Genomic DNA, 25,601 nt, shown 5'->3' on the forward strand with positions numbered 1-25,601 from the left:
CCAATTAAAGGTTAATAACAGTTCAACTTTCAAAAATATACAAAATACAAAAATGCATATTATCTGCATAAATATCCAAGATTTTGTTTCCAAACTTTATAATATCCAAGTTTGTCACATCATGAAGGTTATATCCAATTTTCAGACACTAATATTCAGAAATGACACTAAAATATCACAAAAACTGCAGAGCCGATCAAGTGTGCTGCCTGTCAAGCGCTCACTTAGTTTCTCTCATTCAAGACAAAAAACCCCAGACTGGGACGGGATTGCATCTTCAAGCTAGTCAATTACATGTAGCCCTATTTAGACAATAAATACAAAAGATATATCAACTTTAGAGAAATCAATGGAGTGCAATCTACATGTGCTATATTCCAAATCCAGTCCAAAAGGGGAACTTTACCGTGCAGTGCATTGAACAAAGTCAAGAGGAGTGTAGTACTTGTGCCTTTAGCTAATTAGAACTTTCTCAGTTGAATAATTTTTGTGTTTTAACAGAATTTTCTTTAGAATTAGTTTTTCTACAAGGATGTGGAATGTTGAGATACCTTTATTTTTAATACATTTTGTAAATATTAGCGGGAACTACAAGAATCAACTTGCCCCATTGCATGAATCAAAATATCAAATACTGTACTAATGTCAATCCGACTACTTTACCACATCAAAATTACTAGTATTACAATATGAACACAAATAATGTATCTATCCAGTTTGACATTTTCCCAAGCAAGATGAACAAAACAAAAGTGACTCATCAGTCTCATCTTACCCAGCTCTCATAAAATTTGGGTATTTATTTGTTCATTACCAAGCTACCAAACAGAAAGTTGAATTGTATCCTTTACTTGCAATATTTCACTTGAAACCAAGAGTGATAACTGATTTAAAAATGTCTTATTTAGTGATGAATGAAGTGGGGGTTCAACATCCTACTTTTCTGGACCAGGGTATACACCATACAGTGTACCACAAGGGAAATTTTGCCTGGATAACAATTGAATTCCAATTATCAGGGATTCTTTTCAAGCACATCAACGTGTACATAGGAACTCAGTTTTTTGTCCCATCCAAATGACTAGATGCTGTTCCTTGCTAGACCCTCTGTTGCCTTATTTTGTACTGACAAAAATGCTGAATCTGATTTTTCGCACAAATGACCAAAATCTACCCAAAACCACAATTATCACAAGTAGATCATTATTTCATTCTGGTTTTACACTAGCCGAGGTTCTAACTATATTCCTTTAACAGTTCTATTTTCTCTTTGATGTCTACTTAAACCACTGTGATTGGTTAAATCAATTACTGCTCAAAATTATGTCTCTTGATTGGCTACAATAAAGGTCACCTGAAGAAAAACATCTTCAAAGTGTTGTTAAATCCTAAAGTAATTATGGTGTAAAAATATAACAAAATATGAAAGAGAAACAAAAGCACCATGGTAGAGTTTTAATCAAAGTGGAAATTAAGCCTGTAGTCTGGTGATAATTTTTTGATTTTCTACAAAATGATACATTCATGTCTATTAAATGTCTGTCATGCCTAGAGGGATGGGATAGTTTCTGGGATATGGTAGTCCTTGAATGAACAGGGTGAGAAGTTTGACTAAAATTGTTAGGATAATGAATATTTATTTATATCTATTTTAAACAATATTGTTATATGGTCAAATGTAGAAGCCTATATTTTTCATTATTTGAATTTAGTCATGAGACTGTGTGATTTGGGGAACTTACTTCCTTGTAATGCATATTATATGTGTGTTTTTTTAACACTGACTTAAAGAAGCAATGGCTTTGGTTTTTATACGCTCACATGGAAATGTGGTCGTATATTGCTGTCGCCCCCGTCTGTCCGTCGGTCCTCCACACTTTCTTGTGAACACTCGACAGACTACATTTATCATTTGATTGTTTTGCAATTGTTATATGTTGTTAACATTATTGAGATGAAGAAGCCTATTTTATTTCAATAATTTCCGTTCATTTCTTCTGGATTTATGACCCTTGTTTCACTTTATTGGTCTTTGTGAACGCTCTAACAACAAAAATTTATATGCATCCTTTAAATTAGTGAAACGAAGAAGCGTATTGAATTTCAGCAATTTCCGTTAATTAAGTCTAGTGTTATGGCCCTTGTTTCATTTTGTCAAACACTGTGAACACTGTATTATCAAAAGTTATCTGCTGATCTGTATGAAATGTATATGCGTCATTTAAATAATTAAAAAGAAGAATCCTATTTCTGTGTAATACGTCTAGAATTATGGTCCTTGTTTCACTTTTGTTTAACCTTGTGAAGGTTCGAAACACAAAATTTATCATCTAAATTGTATGAAATTTATATGCATCATTTAAATTAGTGAAATGAAGATTCTTGAAGAAGCCTTTTGAATTTCAGAAATTTCTGTTAATTATGTCTCGAGTTATGGCCCTTGTTTCACTTTTCAGAACCTTGTGACCATTCGAACGACAAAACTTATCTGATCTGTATGAAATTTATATGCATCATTTAAATTATTGAAATGAAGAAGCCTATTGAATTTATGTTAATTAGTTCTAGAGTTATGGCCCTTGTTTCACTTTGATGAACCTTGTGAATGCTCTAACAACAAAAGTTATCATCTGATCTGTATGAAGTTTATATACATTATTTAAATTAGTAAGACAAAAGATCCTATCAAATTTTAACAATTTCTGTACATTAATTCCAGAGTTAAGGCCCTTCTTTCAGTTTGTAGAACCTTTTGAACCTTCAAACGGAATTTATAATCTGATCTGTATGAAATGGTCTTGTAAATGCCCCCCATTACCTACAAGTGAATAGCTGCTGTAGTGGGTGTATGTTTCGTTGCCTGGCAACCTATCTTTCAAAAATATTATGAAACTTCTATTAGTTACTGACATATACATTTTAGCCTTTAATTTGCATACTTTTACCTGATCATGTGAAATCTGTGACTTTTAGTTTCAATGGTCTATGGCTCTATTCTATTGAACCTTAAAATAAATGAAAATGGGTCTAAAAGCACATATTAATGCAATATGAATTGATATAAAGTGATTTTTATTCATTTCTAATCAATTATGTTCCGTGAAATACACGAACAATCCAAATTGGACAGTCTTTTACGTCTACGAAGTCAATTCTACATGTTTTTTAATTATTATTTTGTCTTTTGGTAATCAGCCATTCTAATTCATTCCGCATTGTCTTGTAGGATAATGTTTATCGTTGCATATGGCGCCCGAAATCATAGAGTACACGACTCGTGTACTGATTTTAAAAAGCTCACTGTGTCTTAAAGGACCTAAGTCGCTAAATATATTTGGGAATTAGAAATGGACACAAATGGGTCTCAACGCATACAATAATGTAATATGAATAAATTGAGTTACATTCAATCGATTCTTTTTTACTGTAATTTCTAATCAATTAGGTTTGCCGACATACGCCAGTATTCTCAATCGAATTTCAATCTCTAGCTTCTGGTTATTCCAGTCTACGCCGATAGTATTTATTGGACATGCTCTCCATATAAGAATATAGTGTCACCGTTTGACATGACTTGTAGAATATGCCTAGCCTCGTTTTTCAAGTCCCTTATTACAAATTGCACTGAAATGCATTATAGTACACGATTCGTGTACCAATTGTAAAATGATCATTTTGTCTTAAATATTGGATACCAGAAGGCCATCTTTTCCCAGTAAGATCACAACATCAATGTTGATTTAAACTGACAAATAAATCGTGTTTTCAATGTTGAAGATTTTGGATGATATTGAGTTAAGAGACTCAGCTACATTAAATATTGGATATTAGGATGCCATATTTTCATGGCACAATTAACAGATTTTGGATGATATTGAGTTAAGAGACTTAGCTACTTTAAATATTGGATATTAGGATGCCATATTTTCATGGCACAATTAACAGCACCAATATTGATTGAAATGGACCAATATTAAATTCCAATTCTTGTTTAAAATTGCGAATACTATGAACAATATAGAGTTATTTAGCTCCTTTAAAGACGATTTACAAAATCTACATTTATCTGACAGAATAACTTTTTAAGATTCTGCATTTCATAACTCGGGGACAATTCTTTTACACTTCCTTACACACATCGTATGATGTGTGGTGAGTTCATATTTTTGTACCTAAAGGCAACTAAACGCGTATTTGCAATATTTTATTTTAATATCTTTTGATAAATGAGTTATGATATCATTGAAGATAAAATTGAATAAGAGAGTAAGCCAATATTTGTTGAATGAGCCATCTGGTGTCTTTTGTTTCGAAGATAGGCACAGCAGCTTGAACCATTACCGATGTTCGCTTCCAAGTCGACACGCGCGTCTCAGATTATATCAATCACCCGCATCCACACAGTTCATAGGTCATAATGTCAAAGGTGGAAGGGTCGAAGGCTTCAATCAATGTCTGATGGCAGTAGATGGTGTAAATCTACCAGTTGGCTTTGTTTTGTTTTATTTATATACAAAGAGAAAGGGGCAACACTTAAAGGTGAGGATATTTGTTTATTCCCAAGATAAAAGAAAAAATAGAAAGATGTTTTAAAAGGATAGGCTTGTTATCGTCTATAAAAGTGGAATTCTTTATTCAGCTGTGAATTAACAAATTTTTGTGATGGTGATGGTTCTTCTGAATCATGCTGCCTATAATCAGGCACTTGTTAGGTTAAAACGCGTGTATTATTGATCGAATAAGCTCAAAATATCTCCTTGACAGATTTTCAAAAGACGATATCATTATTTGGATACTTTGTTTTTCATTTATTACATGTCAATCAGTTAAGAATTGAAACGTGCAATTACTGTGTTTTACTGGTTTGTAAATAATTATTACACCGTATTATATGATAAATGTTTTGTTTATTTTTTCAAGCAGTAGTTACATGTATGTATTATAAAATTTTATATGAAATATAGTGGTAGTGATGGAGAATATAAAATATATATTATAGTTTACTGCATTATGAATTAGTTATTATATATAAAATATAAGTTAAAAGCATATTAACTAGCTTTATACATATTATTATAAGTATAACAATTATATATTACATTTTATTCATCGGTCTTAACCTGGTTATTCACTTGATCTGATCTGTGCACTTGTTGTTCAAGGTGTCTGTCACTGTGTATATTGTATCCTGTCCGTAGGTTTGTCTTGTGTAATTGTGTGTGGTGTTGTCACTCTGTACTTACTCGTGTCTGCTACATTTATTCACCTTTTCTCACTTTCCAGGGGTGTCACTAGCGAGGATGACAAGGAAATCTTTTCTTTATATGCAAGGAAAGCTCTGCCTAGTTGTTTGGATGGGACAAAAAAAACTGCAGGTCCACCCATGTACACATTGGCATGTATAAGAACCCTTGACAATTGTAATTCAGTCTTCTGTCTGCTCAAAATTCAAAGAAAAAATAACTGTTTGTTAGTCTCAAAATCATGAGTGGTTCCATTTTGTAAACCTCAGAATTGAAGGTTTTTTTAAATGAATAAATTAAGAAATTTGAGCTAAAAAACAAAAACATGCAGATTTTAATTTATTCTGTTTACTCACACTAAGCTTCAATTTTCTAAAATATCTGTTCAAGTCGTTTTTATTTTCTATTTATACGTGTCTATTTTAGTTTACCTTGCCCATTAGCTATTTCGTGACTGTAAACCAAGTACATTGAAGTTTTGTTTGCTGTCTGTTTATTACATTATTGATAATAAGATAAGAATATGGTCTAGTAGAATATGGCAGATGGTTCTTAAGGTAGTTAACTGTATTCTATTACATCATATAGTTGTAAAATGGTGGCTATAAAAGTTTGTAGTGGTGGGAGAAGTAGAAATCTTGCATGATTATTACATTTACCTTGTTCAGTTACTACTACTACAATGAGTCAGTCAGTCTGTCTGCATCTAAAGTTTAAATAGATAAAGGAAGCCACAGTATCTCGCTAACTTGGAGATCCCTTGATCGATCCTGTTGTTGGCCGAGACATTTTGTCAGGGTTTGCCAGCATGTTTCGCCCTTGTCAGTGATGCAGGATGGAGGGACTGGGAAGGGACAATGTATAGTCGTTTGGATGGCATGAAAACCAAAGTCCTGTGTACACATTGAAAAAAACCATTTACATTTTGAATTCGAAATAAGAGTAGGCTGTAGTGCCTCTGTCTGGGCAAAATTTCCCTTACAGCACACTGCATGGAGTATGCCTAGCTGTCTCTATTAAACTAGTTGGAAAGTGTTTTTAGTTTTTTCCTTCATAAAGCTTGCGCTTAAAAATTTATTATGGTCATTACCCCTAGAAGCTTGTCCATGATCCTTGATCAATTTTAAAAAATGATATGAACGCTCCGAAGGCTAAAGTGATCATCCGATTGATTTGTAAAAGGCTGTTGATTTTCAATGATTTCTATTAACTTAAACAACTCAAGTTATCATCTGATTATGGTCAAATGTTAGCACTAAAAAAAACTTGTAGCCAATCAAATTCTAATTATATCTGATAATTACCACGTACATGGTTTGTTACTCTTGCTCAGCCTTTAGTGTTTTGTGAATGCTCCCATTACCTATTCAAAAATAAATATGTATGTGCCTCAATTCTATAGCCCAGTTTAGACTTGGCCGTAATAAGCGTGCTGTTTGTGGCACGGTACCAGGCCGCGATAAATTTCAAGAAATTGACCTTTACATTACTCTAGAATAACCGGTCTAGGAACTGTGCCAGGCATGCCAAATGTGGAACTCTTCACAGAAAAAATAATTTTAGTCCTTATGCAAATTAACCAGATGAAAACAGAAATGGCGATTGATTTAGTTTGAGCAATCATTTTGACAGAACTGATGACAGAACTGTCAAATATCGCAAGAAAAAAGGTCAAGGTTCATTTGGCGCATGTCTAGTATAATCCGTACTGAAACCGTGCTCAGACCGGATAGCACAGAGTAAACCGGATAGCGTTTACACTACGAAAATTTAGCCGTGCCAGTGGACATTTTGGACTAGGAATTATTTTTTTTTTTTGTTAGAAAGAAGACGTTTCGGCCAGATTTATTTGTTTCTCCTACCGATTTTTTCTTTGCTGTTTATTTATTTTGGTTGGTTTTTTTTTTGGTTATTTTTACTGTGACATTGTATTTTTTAAAAATAAGTCTGAACTCGTCATCTTTGTACATGTTTGCAAGTCCGAGTGACTGAAGGGGTCTCTAAGATTATTGAGTAATTTGATACAAATAGTACTGAATCTGTACTGTATGAAGAGCAAGATCTATAGAGTAATCAAAGTCTGTTATAACAGTTTACGGGTCACAACCATGCTCCTCTAACAAAACAAAACATTAAAGTTATAAGTATCTGAGTCTTTCTTTATAATAGTATGTACACTAATGGAACAAAATACACAACCCTGGATGACATGCAACTGCATAAAAATACTGAGTGCCATAGCGATGCACCAAACAACAGAATCTGCAAATTTCTAGATGTCGTGTTCCCTTCAAATGCTTTAAAAACTTACTCTACTCGCTTTCAAAAACATTTTCTCATAAAAATAATAAATTGTATTTGTAAAATTGGGCGAAATGTCCGTTGGCCGAAACGTTCTAGGCCGAAATATCCGTGCACCATGCCGAGACCACCTCACTCTAGTGGGCCAAATTGGCACGGTACTCAGTACGGCACGCTTATGTTTGACCCGTTTACACTACAAAAAAATTAACTGTACCGTGCCTGGCACGCTTAAAATTTGTGATGTAAACGGGGTTTATATCTAATACCAATTAAGTATTTCCATTTTCTGGAATTAAATATCTCTTCAAGTTGCATAGCAAGATTATGTATTTATTTTGTATCCAGTAGAGCATCTGACAGTGTATCTATTATGGTCAGTTCAAATGTTTCCTATTAAATCTTTATTTACATCCACATTAGCCATGACAGCAGATAAATGCACTTATTGTGTATAATAACAAACTAGTTGATAGCTAAGCCTGCCAACATCTAAACATATCAGCAGTCTGACCACATGGACTAGCCTCCAGTGGTTATTTCTATACAACATTGTTGTTTAGTGGATATCTGACTAGTTCCAAGAATGTTATGGCTAATCTCTAGCTATTTACCATCAGTCAATATTCCACAGGGTGAAAGGTTCACTTATTTCCATGTGACTGGCAGAAATGGAGACCATGTAAACTAAGAAGAGTTTGTACTATTTTGATAAACATTTCAAATATCAAGCTGTCAAATAATTTACTGAATATTATCAATGATACACCAAGCCTCTTGAACTGATCAGATAGTCCAGTGATTTATTTATGTTTAACAGTGAATGATCCCTGTTTGTCTGTCTGTCCACTCTTCAACTGTATATTATTGATAGGTGTAGGTTGAGATATACGATATGATATCTTGATGGACCTAATCTATATTGCATGTCAGAATGTTGGCATCCTCCTTTCCTTTAAACATATGATAAACTTTTAACTATAGAAAATGGGAATACATAGGCCTACACTATTGTTCCTGTGTAATAATACAAAAACTGCCTATTTTTTCTGAACATATATGAAGGAGGAAAAAGGATAAAGTTAAAACAACTTGGCTCCAAATTCACAGAAAATTATTTTGGTTTATCAATAAGAACTGCAGCAAATTTTGTAAAAGAATAAGTGGGAAAATGAACAGGATTAAAGTGTCATCTCATAAAAATAATTTGGTTTGGTTTCATGCACAAGGGATGCTTACTCTTTGCAGAGGAATTAAATTCCACTTCTTAAATATTTGGAAAGTTGGTGTAGTTTATACCGTTTTTCAGTTGACCTTTGTATTTCTTGAAATTCAAGTTATTTATACACATGAACTTTTGGATGAAGTGAAATTAAATATAATATATACAAGATTGATATTTAATGAGTTTATTGTAAAATTGATTAGATTTATCCCGAGAGACACTTGTCTATTCTTCAAATTTAAATGTTGACCTTTTACAACAAATGTCATTCATATCAAACAGGGTGTATCACATTACTTTCAGGAAGTTATGTCAACTAAATATTTAACAAATTTATCTCGAGGTTTCCACAGATTTTATTTTTACCGTTAGAATTACGTCAAAGGCAGTTGTTGGTGTCATGTTGGCTATACACTTAAGCATATCTGCAACATCTGCCATTTCCTGACTCAATTTAATATTTTATCAATTTTATGATTAAAGATTTTCATAAAATGAATAATTGTGTCTTTAATTTAATGACGTCTGTTCACAGGATAATATTTGTCAGAGTCTCCCGACTCGAGAACAATAATGTAATGTAACATGTTTTTCCTCACAACTAAATTCTTTAGTTGATTAAACATTGAACCAGAACAGCATTTATAAACCTACATATTTAGTTTTAGAATATAAAATGTTGAATAATGTTTTTTTTAGTTAAATTAATAGATGGTATAAACTTACCCCAAGACCTTATATTATATTTTCATTTGTTCATATCAAATACACATGATTTATAGATGCATTTGTATTAATGTATTTGATACTAAACTAAAGTTTGGTTGGGTTTGTTATTTAGTACATTTTAAAACATTTTATTTGTTCTGTTACATAAAACATGAGATTTGTTGCAGTTGTTATATGCAGTCTAATATTTTGTAATTTGCAATCAAGGTGGACATATTTTATTATTGATTCCAAATATGTTAATATTGATATTATATGTCAGATTGTGACATGATATGAAGGGAAATCAGGTCTGGCCTACAATGTTGTCATTGATTGATTAAATTTAAGTTGAAGCCTTCTGGCTATTTATACACTTATTTTGATGATACATTCTGTGTTTCAAACATCAACTAGTGCAATGCATTTTTAAATTCTGTTTGCTATACAAGTAACAGGTTAGACCAAATACTGGTGCAATAGCTTTCAATTTATTAATCTCAGAGACTTCTTTTGATAGAAGAATCTTTAATGACATTCATACTCTTAGGTTAAACTGGTTTAAATACTCTGGGGATCATTAAGTTAACATAATCATCTGAACTCAATGGTGGGATAAGTCACTCCTATTCTCCAACCTCTTTCTATGCCGAAGCATACGGTGTAAAATTTTAAAAATCCTATCGCTGCAGCTATTCTTTTTCTTGGTTGCTGCCATGTTTAATCATGTTATGTGAAAGGTGATGTAATCGACTGGTAAATTGGGCAGAGAATTCGCTTAGTGTATCCACTTAGTTGGCCGAATAAATTTGGCAGTGACTAATTCGACAGAATGATTCAGGCAGAAAAATCACCTAGTGTGTCTGCTGTTTAAGCATAATTCATTACTTTTTAGAGAGAGAGCGAGAGAGATGGGGTTTAACGTCCACGCGACACAAACTAGGTCATTTCAGGACTAACACATGGTTTAATTATATTTCAATAATTCACTTGCGCGTAGGGGTGTTTAGCAGTGGGAGAAAACCGGAGGACCCAGAGAAAACCAACAAGGTTGGACAGGCGACCCTACTCCTTGTCATGTACAATCGGGGAATCAAAACTATTCGAAACCACACAAGTTGACTCAGTGACAGACCTTATGATACAGCGCGCATGCGCTAACCATCTGGCCATCCAACCCCCCACTTTTATAGAGATTTGAAGTTTCATATAGGATAATCAAATATAACCCGTGGTGGAGGCTATTGTAAACATTTAAGCTGGTTTTGCTGAACGTACATATGAATGCTACTCTCAACTGGCTTAAAATGCTGCCATTATTGTCAAACTGGCTTATATATGGCCATCTAAATACTAGTCGCATTTGATCTCTACAATTTCTACGATTAGTATGTATAGAATATCTGAGATTCAAACCAGTAGATTTTGAAAAACTAAAATATGTTCATGCATTCATTGTCCTCTAAATATGAATAGCGTATGTAGGCAGGGGTATCAGTGTTTATTGACCAGGTTTCCCTTTTTACGGGAATTTTTCCAATAATAAGTGCAAATGTCTATTTAATTATGTTAGTTTAGTCAGATTTTATTATAATAATAAATATGTTAGAATGTTGAAAGTAGTGTTCTCACCATCATTAATTAGGTATTAATGGTTATTATTACTTGATATCTACCATCTGTTTCACACCTTCTCAATAATATCAAAATAATGGGCTGATGTTCCATTCCAATCCTTTATTATTGCTAAAACATGACATGCTGTTTTGAAGGGGCTAATGCTGAGGTTGCATCCCTCAGATATTCATTACTGGTACTAGTAAGAAATATTAAGTATGTGTTCTAGTTCATTACTCTATCCAGTTACCAAATGCATCTAAAAGATTAGCAAGAAATATTTTAACGTAAAAGTGGTAATTTTACAAAGCTTGATTTGGATTTATTCCACAGGTCATTCATGTTTCCTTTTTTTTTTTTCAAAACTGAAGACCACAGCCTGAAAACCTGATATCACCTCGACTTTGTGATTTGGCTGATCTCATATGTTGAATCATGCTTTAAAACAGTATTCATTGTAGTTTTTATACGCCCACACTGAAATGTGGTCGTATATTGTTGTCGCCTCGGTCCGTCTGTACGGCCATCCACTAGAGGTTAAAGTAAATATCTGATTGACTTTATATTTATACACAGTGTTTATGGTCATGAGACGAAGAGGCCTACCGGACGCTCTAGAGGCTGAAGTTAATATCCGATTGACTTTAGATTTCTACACAGTGTTTAAGGTCATCAGACAAAGAACTCTATTGATTTTTAAGGATTTCCGATGATTACTGCCAGAGTTATAGCCCTTGATTACTTTGAAATATCTTGCGGACGCTCTAGAGGCTAAAGTCAAAATCTGATTGACTTAAGTTTATACACAGTGTTTAAGGTCATGAGACAAAGAGGCCTTTTGATTTTCAACGATGTCTGATAATTACTGCCAAAGTTATGGCCCTTGATCAATTTGAAAAATCTTGTGGACGCTCTAGAGGCTAAAGTTAATATAATAATAATAATAATAATAATAATAAAAACTTTATTTAATGAGGCAACGTATTTAGTTTGCAAAAACACTAATCTTCCATAGGTCCCTCCTAAGCTACAAAGACATATATACATGTAATATCAGGATAAATCTAAAATCATTAGAAATGCAATAGCACTTTAAAGTGGGAAGTTTGATAAGTCACTCCCAAACTCCCAAACTACAAAACATATACATTATACAAGTAGAATATAGGAAGAACACTATAATTACACACAAAATAAAATAGAATGCAGTTGCAAGTTAAAAATAAAAAGTATGTCATCAGTTGAATATTATGGTTCCTTCAGTGTGCTAAATAAATGACTTTTCAGTTTAATCTTAAAATTTTCAACATTTTTACACATCTTTATATCAAAAGGCAGATTGTTCCATAAAAGACATGCAGAATAATCATGAGATGAAGACATCTATTTCTTTTCAATGATTCCCAATAATTACTGCCAGAGTTATGGCCCTTGATCACTTTGAAATATCTTGTGGACGCTCTAGGGGCTAAAGTTAATATCCGTTTGACTTTAAATTATACACAATGTTTAAGGTCATGAGACGAAGACACCTATTTCTTTTCAATGATACCCAATATTTACTGTCAGAGTTATGGCCCTTGATCACTTTGAAATATCTTGTGGACACCCTAGAGGCTAAAGTTAATATCTGATTGACTTTATATTTATACATTATTTAAGGTAATGAGACGAAAAAGCCTACCAATTCTCAACGATTTCCAATGATTATGGCAATTATTTAAATGTTTTGTATGCTTAATCTTAGAATAGGGCAGAACTAGAAACCAAATGGGTTGTTACTCATAATCAGATTTCAGTGATGTGTAAATGTTTTCATATCCGATTGACTTTAAATTTATACACACTGTTAAATTTATACACAGTGTTCATTAAGGCCATGAGACGAAGAAACCTATATATTTTCAAGGATTTCCGATAATTACTGCCAGAGTTATGGCCCTTGATTACTTCGAAAAATATATTGATTTTCAATGAATTTTGATAACTTGAACAGCTAAAACCATGGTATTAAATATTTCATATGCTAAACGTTAGCATGGAGCAGAACTAGAAGTCAAACATATTCTAATGATTTTCTGATAATTACTTAATCAGATTTTAGTGTATTATAAATGTTTCATTACCAACAAAAGAAAAATATGCGACTACTCTTGTTGACTGCCCGGACGACTTAGCTACTGTGGGCCTATGTTTTGTTGCCTCGTCACCTATCTTTAAACTTTTTATTTGTTGATATCTTTCATTTGTTAAACATTTTGTTGATAATAAGGTGATGTTTAAATATATATTATTGTAAGTAATCTGATTAAGTCATGCAATAGCCTCAAAGATTGAACCGTAAAATTGATATGGTGTTAACGATGTAAAGTTAAGAAGACAGTTAACCTGAAACAGGTTCAATACACAAGATCAAATAAACATGTTATATTTACTCCCTTTATTAATTAACTCATTCCTTTTACTTATAATTAATTTAATTTACACTAATTATTCTCTTCTGTCCAGCAACAGACAGATTCATTTATCTTATCATAGCTCATGGGTCTGGATGTTAAAATCATAATGAAATCGACCAGTTGATGGGCAGAAGGTAATGAAACCATTATACAAGATTAGCTCAGATTATATGTGACTGTTGTCTTCAACCTCCTCCCCCTTTTCTTGATATTAACTCCTAACTTTATTGACTTCATCAGTTTACCCCCCTAGGGGGTGGTGGTGATTAAGATGTTAAGGGAGGATATATATCCAACCTGAACCTAGAAATTTAAGTACAGTTAAGTACCCTGGTGAAAACATTAAAAGATGACATGATTGACTGATGTCATGCCAATTAAAATCTAGGATATGTTTACACTCCATAGTCCAGTCAGCTTCTCAGATGATGAGGATACCCTCTGAAAAATAAATTGAGATAAAAGATTCAAGAATGTGTAACCACTGAGCATTTGGTAACAATAATATGATATGTTTAGTTACATAGTTGTAAATGAATATAATATTTGGGCTGTGAATGATATTTGTTACTCAACATTTTGTTATCTGGAATGATTAAATCACCATACTTTGTTTATAAAAGCCTTTAATGGTAAGTGCGAGAGGACTGCATCACATACAAACAAAACCCAAAACAAACTTGTGAACAACATAGACATTGCAAATTATTAACAACATAAATTATGTCTTTGCACCAGGTGTGGATTTAAGGGCAGTGGGTGTGGCTGTTGTAATCAAATCTATAAAAGTTGATTGGCATATTAAAATGATAAATGTTGGTATCTTGAATATAGAAATTTGGGAAAAACATAAGTTATATTTTCTGCTGTAAAGAAGATGTGTAAATAATGAAAAGTGATTTTGGTTAAACTACTGTTCAGAACATCATCAAACCTGTTAATGTAATTAGTTAATCTATTAATTAATTACTATAGTGCCTTACAACATTTGTGGGTGATAATGACACAAGGAAACTTATCAAAATGAGACATAAGGTGTGGTCTACTAACAGTCTGTTTATCAAAGCTGACTGTTAAAGGCTGTCTTTGTTTATATATTCTGTTTAGAGACTGATTGATTTACAATGGACTGTGACTGGACATTTAGTTGACTGATTCAGGGCTTGTCTCAGAAAATACACACACTCACTTTGACAAAGCTGCATGTAGTGTATGTGTTAGGTTGTGGATTTTAAGAGTGGATACACTATTTATGGATACTGGTAAGTAAAATCGTCTTTCAAGACTAGTAGGAAAGAATTAAAAAATTCATGTGAATTGTTCAAATCATACTTTATTTCAATTACTATGTCTCAATTTACATGTATTTTAATAATAATTATTAATCAGTGAAATCTTACTATGTAGATCTATATATAGTAACCTACAATCAAAAATATATACTTGACCTGCGGCCCAAATGACTGACCTTAATTACTTCACTGATGATTTGATAATTCCTGGAAAGTTAACAGATTATACCATATTATTTATATATTGGTACATTCTTGTACTAATTGTATGCCTGAATAATTAATTATAGCATAGGTATATATACATTCATGTACTAGGTATAAAAATGATTGGATATTTGAAAAATGTGGTCAGCAATTTGTTATTTTGCTAATATACTGCGGGCAATTTATAGACTAAAGTGTAAAATATAAAATATAAAAAAATAAGTAACAGTAAAAAATGAAGAGTAAAAGATTGGTAAGTGGATCTTTATCTAGAAATATCTTCAGTGTATTATCCTACAGGTGAAATAAGATAAAATAAAGCCAAAAACAATGATAGGAATAGTCTTGACAGATAAAGAATATAAATAAAATAGAACACCTGTACAATTATACAAAAACAAAAAATCTAATTAAATGAATTTTGAAAAGTTGTTAAATTTTCAGCTGCAACTCAAACTTTTTTCTACTCACCTCAATTAGAAAATAGTAATGAACCTTATGTTAGTTATTTTTAAAAAACTAAAAGTATTTCCAAATGAATGAAAATATTGACCTGTATCATGAAAGTACGGAGCCTGCAGTGAGTCCTGCCAAAATAAACAGTCAGTATGTATGTGATGGCATGTTATATCAGTTAAAATAAGACTTAATCATACAAGAGATACCAGATCCTACTCAAAAGAAAAAAATGTAATTGATGAAAGTAAAGTAAACTTTAAGTAAACCCTTAGACAAATCCTACGCTACTAGCCAAAATAAACTTGGGAGAAAAGGAAACTGACAGAAGTAAAATAACGGACAAGAAAACATAAGGTGGGTGTACTGGTGTCACGAAACAAAACGTAAATTTCTCTTGGGAAGAAAAAACAAGGTATGTTCTTTGGTATTTTAATTGAAAAAATTGTTTTGTGTTATTTTTTCTTTAAGAGTGGTATTTTGAGCTGCAAAATTTCATGTCATGCCTTTGAGGTATAACTGTACAGCCATACTGCAAATAATGAACGTATAGCTTAAGATTTGTATTTAGCAAAATTTGACATCGGCATTATATTTATAGGACATTTTCGTCTCTTGTTAAAAAAAAAAAATTGCCTTGTGTGAGCATTTTGAGGACTGAAAGCATTTGTTGTTCAAAGCCAAAACTGTTCGACTGCCAACAAGCTGAAAAAGAATTCTGAAGAGTCAAACTCTGTGAAAGTATTTGTGTGTTGTTTTTTTTTTCAAGACTAGGATCACACCTTGCTCTATGTACAGTAGGCTTAATTAAAAATCTCAAATTACCCTAAATGGCTTATTTAAGAAATAAAATTGAAATAAGCAGATAGGATAATTTTAAAAAGTGAGACAGGTTTAACCATATGGTAAATGTAGTTTAACCATACAGTAAATGTACTGTTAGTAATTAAGTTACTTTTGTCTATCATGATGAGTCAAACTTATATTGGTACATACAGTGAGTGAGCACACACACTATTTCATCTAGTTGTCATTTACTACCAAAGCTATCAGTAGTGTGTATCTTGGTGAGTGGTTCAACAAAATTTCTTTAAATCTCCAGGAATCTAGCTGTAAAAGTTGTAGTATTTACTGTTGGATATCATCGGTATTTTCTTTGATGTTCATACATGTTAGTTATCGTGGATGGTTAACTTTTTTTCACATTTTGGGGGGTTTCATCAGCACTTCTTTGATCAAAAGCATTACTTTCATTTTAGATTTTTTTTTTTTTGCTGAAAAAAAAATGCCTTCTGTTTTAGGATAGACATTTTTTTTAGTTTTAAATCTTTTACTTTTAACCTATAAATCTGCATTCTTTAACTCAATTTTTTGTTGTTGTTGATATAAAGATTTGAAAGAGCAATCAGTGTAAGTTATCTTCTGTGATTTGTAACTAGATTGATGAGTTAATGATCATTTAATAATGTCAACTGAATGAAAATGCAGTTTTTGTAAAAAATTTATAAAAAGTATAATATACCAGAACAAGAAAAATAACATGATTTTTCTCAAGACACTAGAGGGGTTTTACCTGGACCCAGTCTGTTCACCATCTGATTAGAAATGTGTTGATTATTATAAAAGGTACTGTTTGTAAGAACCAAAGACTTTCCTGTCATAGCAAAGGGATCTTCCTTGCATTCTATAACCAAGGCGGTATTAAATAAATATTCTTAATTGACATAGAAAATAATAACAGTTCAAGTTTAATAATAATAAACTAATCCTGATAAGTTGATTTAATTAATATTCTGGTAATTGAATATAATTGCACAATGAGTGATGTAATTATTCATAATAATAAGTGAATTATGTTATAGTATACACCCTTCCTGAATGTCTGGGCGTATAATTATTTGTATTCAATATAAATTTTAACCAAGTCCGATTAGACTGATGAGAAGAGTCAGGGAGCCAGTTTTAATAGTTTTAGCATAATTTTACAGACTGGTATATATTGAACTCTCAAGTGACCGTATAATAATTGTAACAAGAGTCGAGTGTGTCTTGAGTAATATTGACATAACACAGTAATAGGAATACAATATTTCTACACGGTATTTAATTGGCTTAAATCGTGTGTTGAATATACAATAGGTCTAACCTTTATTGTATGTGCTCTGTAGCCAGTATGTTGGATTAGTGGACTGGTAGGTGGGCCTGAGGGTAAATAATCAGTGAAAGGCTAGGTTAAACTGATATTTTATTTCTAGTCCCTGATAGTGTATCAGTTACTTTAAGTAAATAAAGCAGAGGAAGGGGATTGTCGATATACTTCTACAAAATATTAGCATAGACATTTTTTAGGACTTTGAAATTTTAATCAAGACATTGAATTTTATTAAAAAGGTTCTGGTTGAAAAACTATTCAGATCAATTGTAACTAATTATATGGTTATGGCCATTTAAAGTTTACATTGGTTTCTATTGATTTCACACAATCATCTTTATGTGTCTTAGACAAGTGTAAATCTATATTTCATAATGTTATATATATATTTTTGATATATATGTGAAGGATTTGGATTGTAACTTTAAAAAATCCCAAACTTCTGACATTAACTATCCAACAATCAGAATAGTTCGGAGCTTTTTGTTCTGTTTTGTCTTGCAGTTTTCCAGTTTTGTCTATAATTTATTGTTTTATTTGATGCTATCATACACAAGTGATAATTCCCACAAAATTGGATATGTCAAAATTGTTTGAATAGTCAGTCAACTATGTATGAATTATACTACTTTCATCTGTTGTGGGGAAATGGATAAAATTTGATACACTGAATGATGAGTAATGGCTGACCCCCTCTCCATGAAGTTCATATTCACTATTGTTTTGTGAATTTATTTGTTCTTTTATTGTTGCTGCCATGTTTAGTCATAATACTAGGAGTGGTGTAACAGGGCATCAGTGAATAATTGTTTTAAATTATTAATCATCAATTGTTTATTTATATGTAGGTTATTTGTTTACAAATATAAATTGTTATTTTGCTTAATATTATTTCTGGTATTTCTGGATGTTTTTTTTGGCATACAAAGAATTTTAGACATACATGTACATAATACAAGAGCTAAATCTACCTATTGCAGGTCTTTAGGCCTGAAATGTTATCTAAATTATTAATTAACTTATCCAGACCATAATCAACTCCTGATGCCATCCCTAGCCTGCGATATTTACTGGATTGAAATGGATGATTTAACATCAAAATGGATAATAGAGACTTTGTTTTTTATCTTACCGACTTTAGTAATGATGATTGAGAATAGGCCTAAAATTCATTCGATAATATCTCAGTTCACAGTGGAGCGATTTGACTGAAATTTTTAGCATATACTCTTTATGTTATCTATTTCTTTTAACTATTATAGCAAGAACTGTCAGCTCTTTATCTAATCTCTCATAATGTCTCTTTAAGGTTAGTGATATGGAGATCTGAATAATAATTTCCTATTTGTCCTGCTTTGATCATAGTTTCATTGGGATTGCTTTTAGACAAGAATGTATGCAAATTACTCTTAGACAAATCTTTCAATATAGACATTTTAAAATTTATTACGAGTCATACACATGGCTTTTTGTGGCAATTAGAAGGCATTAAATTGTGCAATAGTATTGGTCCAACAAAACCTGGCACATTTTATATATTAGTGAATAAAGAGTGATTTCTTCATGCATTATACATAGAATATATAATTCGAATATGAATCTAATGAAAACCTATTGAAATGTAATAATAGGCTATCTATTTTATTGTACTATGATTGGGGTAAACCACTTGAGTACCTTAACTGCCGTTCAGTTCTGTCAAATTACTAGCCGCAATCAATATTCTGTTATTCCACAAGTTTGTATTTATTGCATTTCATCTCCTTATTTAGCAGCTAATGGTGGATAAGGATATGTTGGCAGACTTTAACCGCAGGTTCAAATGTTATCATGCCTAATAGATATAGATTTATTCAATCTGGAGAGTTATAGACCCGAAATACTATCTCTGCTGTTTGTAGGACTATTAATCAATCTAAGTTAGGAAGATGGAATCAATATAATGTGTATAATTATTGCTGTGTTTGTATTCATCCTCATATCACGTACATCATCTTCAGACTTTAGTCATTTGGTTAAACGTCTCACTCTTACTCCAGCTGTGGAGTTCTGGTGCTTTTGTTCAAAGTAAACTGGCATGCAATGAACAAAATTATCATCAGCCTGGAAAGAATTGCCATTTGTTGTATTTTATGAATGTTAAATTACCATTTTTTTTTCGTTTGCAGATCTGAAGTTGAGAAGTAAAGGACAGTGACGACTATTGTCAGCATCATGTGTTATTTTATCATTACATGTTGGTCGTTGTTATGGACCCTATCTTCCATAGCAACTCTGATGGTTGTAGTTATCAGTGTAATGTCTCCACAATGGCTTATTGGACCTTCTCGCAAATTCGGGTTAAATTCACAATGGGAAAACACGACAAGTGACGACTCCAATGAACACTTTAATCCTACAGTTGGAATATTCAACAGGTGTACAAGACTCCATCGTTTCCAGGAAGTATACAAACGTGAAAATTGTGCAACATTTGTCACTGGTTTTGATATGGAAGATGATTTTTTCCCACATGCCTGGAAAGCATGCCTGTTTTTCTTCAGTGTCGCTATTATATTTTTATTATTTACATGTATTACATCACTATTGAGTATGTGTTTTCGCAGTATTTGTGGTAAAAGCATTTTCACTGTTTCTGGATTAATACAAAGTATTGCAGGTGAGTATTTACAAGAGTTTAAAGATTCAATAAGGAAGCCATCTGGTTGTTAGTTCTAGCAAATGCCTGTTGATCTGCACTCTAATCACATGAGTTTCTAGAGCCCAGCATAATATAGTCGAAGCTCTGATGTAAAGAGATAGCAAATATTTCACTTGAATGTCCGAAATTTATTAACAAAATCTGAACTACCTTAAAATTTATTGTAAGTTTAACCAGGATTCCATCAACTTTGATTTTATGTTACAGTTAATTGAAGTTTTATTAAAAAGGCCCCTTCTTTCGCATGGTTTTGTTGAAAAATCAGAAGATTATTTTGAATAGAAATGTCCCACCCAAAACGAAGATAGATATCCATATTTTGGAACCATATTAGGATTTAATTGTCTATTGAACACTTGCTGTGATAATTTGTAAGCTTTTTGTAAGAAAACTAATAATTTAATACCAGAATTCACTTATCTATATATGTTTTACAATTCATTTAAATTTGATTCTTTTCTTTCTATTAATAATAAAATATTGAAAATATATTTATATTATATTCCAGGATTGATGAATATATTAGGATTATTTCTCTATCCAGCTGGTTGGGGAGCACGTCGTTTAAATCTATTGTGTGGTGATAAGGCTTCTCCATTTTATATCGACAGATGTTCTATAGGTAAATATTAGTTTTTTTGGCTTCTGTCAAAAAGATTTGAGAAAACTGTGTTTTTGTTCTGAGCTTGAAAATCTCTGCTGCTAGGCGATTTTTGGTAAAATGATACAATTTAAACAATTTGAAGACTAGTCAAAATTAAGAAAATCGCTGAATCATTTCAACAAATATATATACATACATGTATGAAACATCTAATCCATCAGAAACAAAAATACTGTATGGATAGCTGTATCTACCAAAGTATCTAATATTTTTCTAGAAAAATATGATAATTTGTCAGGTGTATAATTCTTGAAGCAAACAATATCTTGTTAGGCACATTTTGAATTATGGATCCCCTAGTATTCAAAATAATTACTAGGGGCTTTATTAATAGATTGGATTGGATTTCTGTAAAGTCAAAATTTCCATTTTGGGGATAGTTTGCCTATTGGCAGGTCAGTCATGCTTGTACATTCCAAAGTTTGATATAAGTATATCTGATAATGTTTTATTTGAGAACTATGAAACTATGTGTAGTTATTTTCACCAAGTGGCTTTCAGTATGTGGAAGTGCTCAGCAGATTCAAACTTCCTCCTACTTAAATGATTAATACACACATAAATACATCATGGTGCATGTAAAGTACTCCTTCACTTCATATTGATGAAGATGCTGTGGGTTTTTTTTAGAAGGAGGGGTGGGGTGGGGTGGGTGTATTTGATTATTTACAGCATGTTGTTTTTTTGATGTTGAAATAGCTACTGAACATATCCCCCTGAATCAAGTTGAATGCCTGTTTCTACAACGGATGCATACTTTGATATTTGTAAATATGTTGTTGATGAAGTCCTGTAGTTTCTTTATTGCCAATAAGGGGAGGTTCCCATAGGGACACAGTAGCATGAACATTTACATATCCGAGCTTCATCCCCACCTACCCCCCCCCCCCCTCCCAAAAAAATAAACAAACAAAAAAAACCCAACAAATATTACTAGGGGAGCTTAGAAAAAGTCTTGACTAGTCTTGACTATCTGTAGGAATGTATATAATACTTATATAAATTGTAACAATTGAAACCAATATTACATGATGACTCTAAATGTTAAAAGTGAAAAACTAAACATGTACCATTACCTGATTTTAAATTGATTGTTTCAGGTTGGTCTTTCTATGTGTGTGTGTTTGGAACACTCATGGCATTTGGCTGTTCTATGTTATCAATAAAAGCTGATCTATCCACCTCATCTAGAAAGGTTGAAGAAGAAGTTCTGGAGGGAAAAAATCTCATTTGTGTTATCTAAAAAAGAATGGATTGATCTAACATCAATTATCACATAAGATAAAAGAGAATGAATATATCATTATGATACATCCCCATGACTAGTTAAACATCAACAGCTGTTACATATTTTTGAAACTGATCAAAAATCTCATAGAAACAATGATATTTAATTTAAAGTGATTACTACCAAAGAGTCATTGTTTCTTCTGATGTATATTATCTATGAGTGCTTTACTTTTCTGAAATTGGTGTTGAGTGTAATGTAAGAGAAGTCATTTCACAGATTCACACGTCTCTTAATTTCTCATCATCAGTCTACAACAGAGATATCAATCTGTTTCACAGAGGATTACGAAAGTCTTCTAATATCTCTGTAAAAGATGACTACCTTCAACAGGTGATGACACATCATGCGGCGTCAATCATTGGCTCAATGGCGCGTGCATTGTTTACATAAGACCTTACTGGTTCGGGTGGAATCGAGCATTTTACTTATTTTAATACCCATTTACACTAAATAGGAAATAATTTTTACCTACAAATACGTCAAACATCTTTATTTATTTTTCTAATACATAAAAAAATGTTTTAGAATTTAATTTGTCGGAGGAAAAAAGTTAATATTTGTGGCTCATTAAGTCGCATCAATGTCATCCTTATCAGTGATTGTCGCTGCCTAGCGAATATTGACTGCTGATCAGTGTGCAGAGATATGATTAGAAGAAATGCATTTTAAAGTGCTGATCTGACTTCGAATGAAAATAAAGTTTTCAAATAGAGAAATGTAAGAGTTATTTAAGTGAACTGCAGTTAATTGCTTTTGACCAGTTCAGATTACTTATCAATATACAAATTATTGTAATATATATATAAGGTGATGTAATATGACCAGCCAAGTACCAGTTGCACTGTATCTGTACTTACTAACCTCTATATAGAAACTATATGTATAACTGAATAGGTTAGGTTTGCTATCTGATGTCATTGATGTAATAAAGATCAAAATAATTAAATTCCATTGTAATTTATAATCAGTTAAGAATTGTATATACTTGGTACTGATATTTTAGATGTATAAATGTAGTTTGTAATTTATTTATTATTAATGATATAATCTTTTAATTAAATTTGTTCTTTACTATGTTTATATATAGTGCCTTGAATCAAGTCATGTCTTCCTTAAGGTTGACAGATTTACCTCCCTTTATGATAATTATATATTTATGGTACCTCCTTGCAATGTGATGATGTTACTGCATGAAGTTTAATGTAGTTTTGCAAAACAATATGCTGTTAATGTTTTCAGAAGTAAATCCTTACTGTACATAACATAAATTTTGTATTTTCCACGTGGATGGGTCAAGATCACAAATCAGATATTCTGGAAATGTTCTCATTCCATAAGTTAGGTGATTGGAAGATAAGAGAGGCTTACTCTGAAAATTATTTCAATGGCATTTAGTAATTGAACTTGAAATACACACCACACAGGATGTTGCTAATTGGTGGTCATCAACTAAGTACTGTTATATGTATATATGATGTCCCATTATCATTACTAGATAAAGACTAAATATAGCTTTTTAACACACTACACAACTGTATTCCATAGGATTGTGTCCAGTGTATAGAATGCATAGAAGCGAAAACTATGCGTCCGAGAGCTGGCCCATTTGTGACAGTTAAAATATGGATGTTACTTACATTTTAATATTATATACAATAATTAAACAAGGCATTAGATTAGTTGTATTTAATGTTTAGTCAAATTTGTCCAACCCTCCAAGTATGCATTTAAACCAGAAATTAAGGCAAGCAAGATATTAGTGTGTTAAGTTAGAACTTCCACCAGCCGCATTACTTTCTAATAAACATTTTTATTCTGTAAAAAAATGAAGTATGGGCACATGCTTCATGTTCTGGGCATGTTTATCTAATAATCAAGAGAGAATCAGCAATGCAGTTGTACTGTAGTTGCAGGAGTTATATTAATATACATGTATTTATTCACGAAAACCATCAGGTTACAAGAATTCATTAAGTTTCATTTTACATTTCCATACATTCATTTCACATCAAACTATAAATGATTTAGATTTAACATTAATTAATAGTAGGCCTACCTTAAAATAATATATATACATTTTGTTAAACATCACACTATTTCTTGAGAGTATTTACTTTTGTGGGACCGTGAAAAATGACAATATATTTTCAATGAATTTACATAATTTTTATAGCTGTTACCCTTAACATGCAATAATTCATTCATTTTACGTGTGGAAATCAGCATTGTCATCAAAGATAACAAAACAATAAACCAACCGTAAATGATCACTTTGTTGCTATGTTAATCAATGTTGTTGATAAGATAACATCTGTGTAATTATCAGACATTTCTGTTGCTCACCTTCAAGTCCAATACATTTCATTGTGCATTAATTTCTTGTTTTGCAGGATAACAATATTGATCTTTTATTGATATAATTGATGTTTCATGAATCCATTTTACAGTATGATATTGATAACTTGTAAAGATAAACAACATTTTCATAAGGCTGTTGTTATTTCTGTGAATTAGTCAACAGTTGAATATAATAATATGTCCGTGTGGATCCTTGATTGGATAATACAGTTATTGTATTCTATGTATAAAATGAATTGTTTGATTATTAATAATATTATGAAAATACCATTAGTAAAATTAACTCTGCAAATATACCATAACTATACTTCAAATGAAGTACATACTAGGATTTATTTTTCTATGATAGCTACCATTAACTTACAAATTCTGATCATTTGAGATTTGTTTTTGCATCATTTCTTTATACATACATAACAATAGCTCTTCTATTTAATTTAAAAATTGCATTGTAATTATACAGTTTTTAGAAATATTTTGAAATTTGTCTATGATATTGTAGTAAAAACATTCAATGAGAAATAGCTCGGAAAAATTGATATTGTTAATTAATATTAGATCTTAAGTTTCAAAGGCATCCAGGCCCTGCATGTTTAATTATGTCACTTTCCTTGAAAACTTGAGTGCTAAATGGAAAGTTTATTTTCATAACTTACAAGTATAATGTAGTTTCTCAAAATCATTAATATTGATGTGGGAGGTACAAACAAAAAGAAAATTGGGGTATAGGCCAACATGTCGTTCTAACTATGAAAGTGTATTTTTGTAAGATTCTGTTAGGTATGTATTTAGTGTTATGTAAATTATTCTATAGCTATGTTTTATATTAAAGCTTCTTACCTTGTTAATGATAATGTGTGGAGATTTTAAGAAGCAAAATGTTGCAAATAAACCAAACCATATGTTCTCCCTGTCGAAAATAGAAGT

At 31.8% G+C, this 25,601-nt stretch overlaps 1 protein-coding gene across 9 annotated transcripts; it reads left to right on the forward strand.

Annotated features, from left to right (window-relative positions):
* Window positions 1-1,438: 1,438 nt before the first annotated feature.
* Window positions 1,439-25,522, forward strand: LOC126816517 (LHFPL tetraspan subfamily member 2a protein). 9 transcript variants are annotated; one of them, XM_050543134.2, is made up of 4 exons: window positions 1,439-1,487; window positions 19,829-20,319; window positions 20,870-20,983; window positions 22,126-25,522. In XM_050543134.2, exons 2-4 carry the CDS (start codon window positions 19,875-19,877, stop codon window positions 22,266-22,268), a joined length of 702 nt encoding a protein of 233 aa, XP_050399091.1. In that variant the 5' UTR covers window positions 1,439-1,487; window positions 19,829-19,874; the 3' UTR covers window positions 22,269-25,522. The 9 variants fall into 9 exon arrangements, with proteins under 9 accessions (XP_050399091.1, XP_050399090.1, XP_050399085.1 ...); XM_050543133.2 differs by lacking the exon at window positions 1,439-1,487 and adding an exon at window positions 1,578-1,598; XM_050543128.2 differs by lacking the exon at window positions 1,439-1,487 and adding an exon at window positions 4,365-4,539.
* The last annotated feature ends 79 nt before the right edge of the window (window positions 25,523-25,601 follow it).

The sequence above is a fragment of the Patella vulgata genome, chromosome 3 (genome assembly GCF_932274485.2).
Source record: "Patella vulgata chromosome 3, xgPatVulg1.2, whole genome shotgun sequence".
Lineage (NCBI taxonomy): Eukaryota > Metazoa > Mollusca > Gastropoda > Patellidae > Patella > Patella vulgata.

Excerpts from the sequence above, each read along its gene's own strand:
- LOC126816517 (XM_050543134.2), top strand. The coding sequence starts at position 19,875 with ATGTGTTATTTTATCATTACATGTTGGTCGTTGTTATGGACCCTATCT. Across the intron at positions 20,320-20,869 it reads ATTAATACAAAGTATTGCAG|GATTGATGAATATATTAGGA; the intron begins GTGAGTATTTAC and ends ATTATATTCCAG. Across the intron at positions 20,984-22,125 it reads TATCGACAGATGTTCTATAG|GTTGGTCTTTCTATGTGTGT; the intron begins GTAAATATTAGT and ends TGATTGTTTCAG.